The sequence below is a fragment of the Naegleria gruberi genome (genome assembly GCF_000004985.1).
Source record: "Naegleria gruberi genomic scaffold NAEGRscaffold_16, whole genome shotgun sequence".
NCBI classification, from domain to species: Eukaryota; Heterolobosea; class Eutetramitea; order Acrasida; family Naegleriidae; genus Naegleria; species Naegleria gruberi.
Window position 1 is genome coordinate 392023 of NW_003163311.1, and position 3128 is coordinate 395150.

General features: G+C 32.9%; 3 protein-coding genes across 3 annotated transcripts in view; 1 reads left to right on the forward strand and 2 right to left on the reverse strand.

Annotated features, from left to right (window-relative positions):
• Positions 1 to 411: 411 nt before the first annotated feature.
• On the forward strand, positions 412 to 1722 carry NAEGRDRAFT_66027 (uncharacterized protein; the record flags this gene model as incomplete). Its single annotated transcript, XM_002678730.1, has 3 exons — positions 412 to 574; positions 615 to 1513; positions 1630 to 1722. The coding sequence occupies 3 exons, from the start codon at positions 412 to 414 to the stop codon at positions 1720 to 1722; spliced, it is 1155 nt and encodes a 384-aa protein (XP_002678776.1).
• A 463-nt stretch (positions 1723 to 2185) lies between these two features.
• On the reverse strand, positions 2186 to 2644 carry NAEGRDRAFT_32611 (polyubiquitin; the record flags this gene model as incomplete). The annotated part of the gene is made up of 1 exon (XM_002678862.1): positions 2186 to 2644. The coding sequence occupies one exon, from the start codon at positions 2642 to 2644 to the stop codon at positions 2186 to 2188; it is 459 nt and encodes a 152-aa protein (XP_002678908.1).
• Positions 2645 to 2773: 129 nt separating this feature from the next.
• Positions 2774 to 3128, reverse strand: part of NAEGRDRAFT_48081 (uncharacterized protein) — a gene marked incomplete at both ends in the record, with an annotated part of 5414 nt that continues 5059 nt past the window's right edge. Inside the window, one exon of the mRNA XM_002678863.1 lies at positions 2774 to 2910. Within this exon, the coding sequence (XP_002678909.1) occupies positions 2774 to 2910 (137 nt within the window). The remainder of the gene's footprint in view (positions 2911 to 3128) is intronic.

Consider the following 3128-nt stretch of genomic DNA (forward strand, 5'->3'; position numbering starts at 1 on the left):
TTTGATGAGTTAAGTTTGTATGCTTTTTTATATGAGATGAATATTGAGAGTCAATTATTGGAAAACAATGAGAGAGTAATTATGAAACGAAAGAGAATCTATATTTTCTTTGATTCCTCTTGATGAAGATGATGTGTGTTTGTTGGGAAAGTGTTCAAAAGGCAATGAAAGGAAAGAAAAAACTTCAGTGAAAGAAGTACCACAAAAGTAATGCACATATTCTTATGGGTGAAGAATGACATTTTGAGCTAGCTTTCTCATTTCAGTTTTCTCATCTTTCATAAAAGCGTTAAACTTGACGATTGTTGAGCGAAAGTAGGATTATTGTGATTGTCTGAAAAGAGAAAGCCATTTATGAAGGTATTAAGCAATTACAATATGGTGGTTGCCATCATGATATCTTGAAAAAAAATGAGACGACTGTCAAAGCTTGTAGGTCAACTGTCAATTAGTGAAGAAGAAGAAAAGCCTCCTCAAACTCTTCGACAAGATGTTAATCCATCATCAGCATCATCATCAATTAACAAACATCAACGAACCATTATCTTTCTAGGATGTGGTGGTTCAGGAAAAAGTAAGTTTCCATTTCGAATAAACTTTCGAAATACAAAAAGGTTCAATCATGAGAGCCATTCATCCCATACCCGAATTCCTATCTCTCAAACTTATCGATTACATGTACGAAAACATCCTAAATATTCCAACATTTATTTTGGGCACTGATTTTGGAAAGGAATTGAAAAAACGTAAAAATCAAGAATTTTTCGAAAATGAATTTAATCATCACAGTTTAATGATTTATATGGCAAAAACTGCAAGTATTTGGGATGAGGAATTTGCAAAGAAAATTTATTCAATGTGGTGGGATCCTGGTTTTCAGAAATTTGTCTTTGAAAGGAGGAGCAGTTTCGCATACATGGATGCAGTTCATTATTTTATACAGCAACGAAATTTTAAGAGGATAATGAGGAGTGGATTTCATCCGTGCAGAGAGGATACCTTCTATTGCATGATAAAGACGACTGGATTTGTGGAAATTTCGTACAGGAGTGGATATGTTTGTGTGGATAGTGGAGGTCAGAGAACTGAACGAAAGAAATGGCCAATCCACCTGCAATATGAAGAGGGAAAAGTCATTTGTTTTGTGGTTTCTCTTTCAGAGTTTGATGAATTGTGTTATGAGGATGATGTTACCAATCGATATGAAGAGGGATTATCAAATTGGGACACGTGGTATCATAATGAACTAGTTCAAAAATTGCCAATTTATATCATATTTAACAAGATGGACGTTTTGGAGAGGAAGGTAAAGAATGGAATTAAATTTTCTGATTATGTCAAGTCCTATGATGGTGATGATAATGATCCAGAGGCAATTTCAGAATTTATCATTCAAAGATATTTGGAAATTGATACATTCTTTAATAGAGTTGTGAAACATTTTAAAATTTCTGCCAACAACTTTGATCAATGTGTTAATACTATCAATGAGATATTCCACATTGATGAGAGGGTGAGTCCAGAAGATGCGAATTCACAGCAACATTCTCTTCCTGTTCAAAATACAAATAACACCAGAAGGAAAGTTGTGATAAATTCGGATCTTTTAATAGAGGATGTGATTTATAGTATTTTGGAATTCATGACTTTAGAAGAATTGTTGAACATCTTCTTGTTGGTCTCAAAGAAATGGAGCAAAGCAGGATTCAAAGTTCCCATTGATTTATTCAGACCTAATATGGATAATTTGGTGAATTCTAGATTTGAGAATGTGAGGAGTTTGAGTTTGCAATCAACATTTATGCAACGACGTCATATTGAACAGTTAGCTCACAATCCAATGTTTAAAAAATTGACCTATCTCAATCTGAGTAATAACTACTCTCTATATATGCCTGATTGGAGCTATTTATTTGAACATAATCAATTTAAATATTTGGAGAAAATAGCATTGGATGATTGCTATCTTAATTCATCACTCGTTGATTTCCTTCTCAAAATGCCAAGATTAAAAGAAGTCTCCCTACTTGGTAATCATTTATCACCTCTAGATTTGAAACGGATTAATCATATTTTGAAGGAAGACTTTGAAGATCCACTATTGGATTTGGAAAGGTAATCACAGAAGCTATGAGTATGAGTAGTAACACTTTATTTAATGAATTTCGAAAATGGAGCTAGAATATTAACCTCCTCTCAATCTCAAAACTAAATGAACTGTTGAATCCTTTTGAAGATTGTAATCGGAGAGTTGTCTTCCATCTTCTAATTGTTTACCTGCATAAATCAATCTTTGTTGATCAGATGGAATACCTTCCTTATCAAAGATCTTTTGTTTCATATTTTGAATAGTATCATTTGATTCCATTTCAATTGTAATTGTCTTTCCAGTTAGGGTTTTAACAAAGAGTTGCATACCACCTCTCAATCTCAATACCAAGTGAAGAGTAGAGTCTTTTTGAATATTGTAATCATTGATCGTTCTGCCATCTTCCAATTGTTTACCAGCATAGATGAGTCTTTGTTGTTCTGGTGGAATACCTTCCTTATCTTGAACTTTTCTTTTAACATTCTCAATTGAATCATTTGATTCAACTTCCAATGTGATGGTTTTTCCAGTAAGTGTCTTGACGAATAATTGCATTGTTGTTAACTGCTTTTTTCTTGAATTGTTTGTGTTTCATGTGGTTAGTCCTCTTTGGTTTTATTGCAAATCTTGGAAAAATATTTTTAGACAAAAGTTCTGAAGAATATGAGAAAACCTTGATGAACTCTATTTTGTTTCTAGCCACAAATTATGAACTGCTGTTGGTAGTTCAACAGAGTTTACAACTTCTTTTGGTTTCTTTTGTTTTCTCTTGACCAACACAATGATAACAGGAACCACAACAACCCCAACTATTGCAATACCTATTAATATGATCAACAATAACAGGAATAGAAGGTAAAGCAAGTTGTTACTTGATTGAGTAGTTAACGATTGAGTTGTATCTTCTGAATATTCAGTAGTAAGAATGGCAATTTGAGAATTATTTTGAATGGAAGTACATTTACATGTTAATAAGTGGCCATCAATAGATAGAGAACAATCATTCTGTCTAAGAATTTGGGTATAATTCTTCACAACA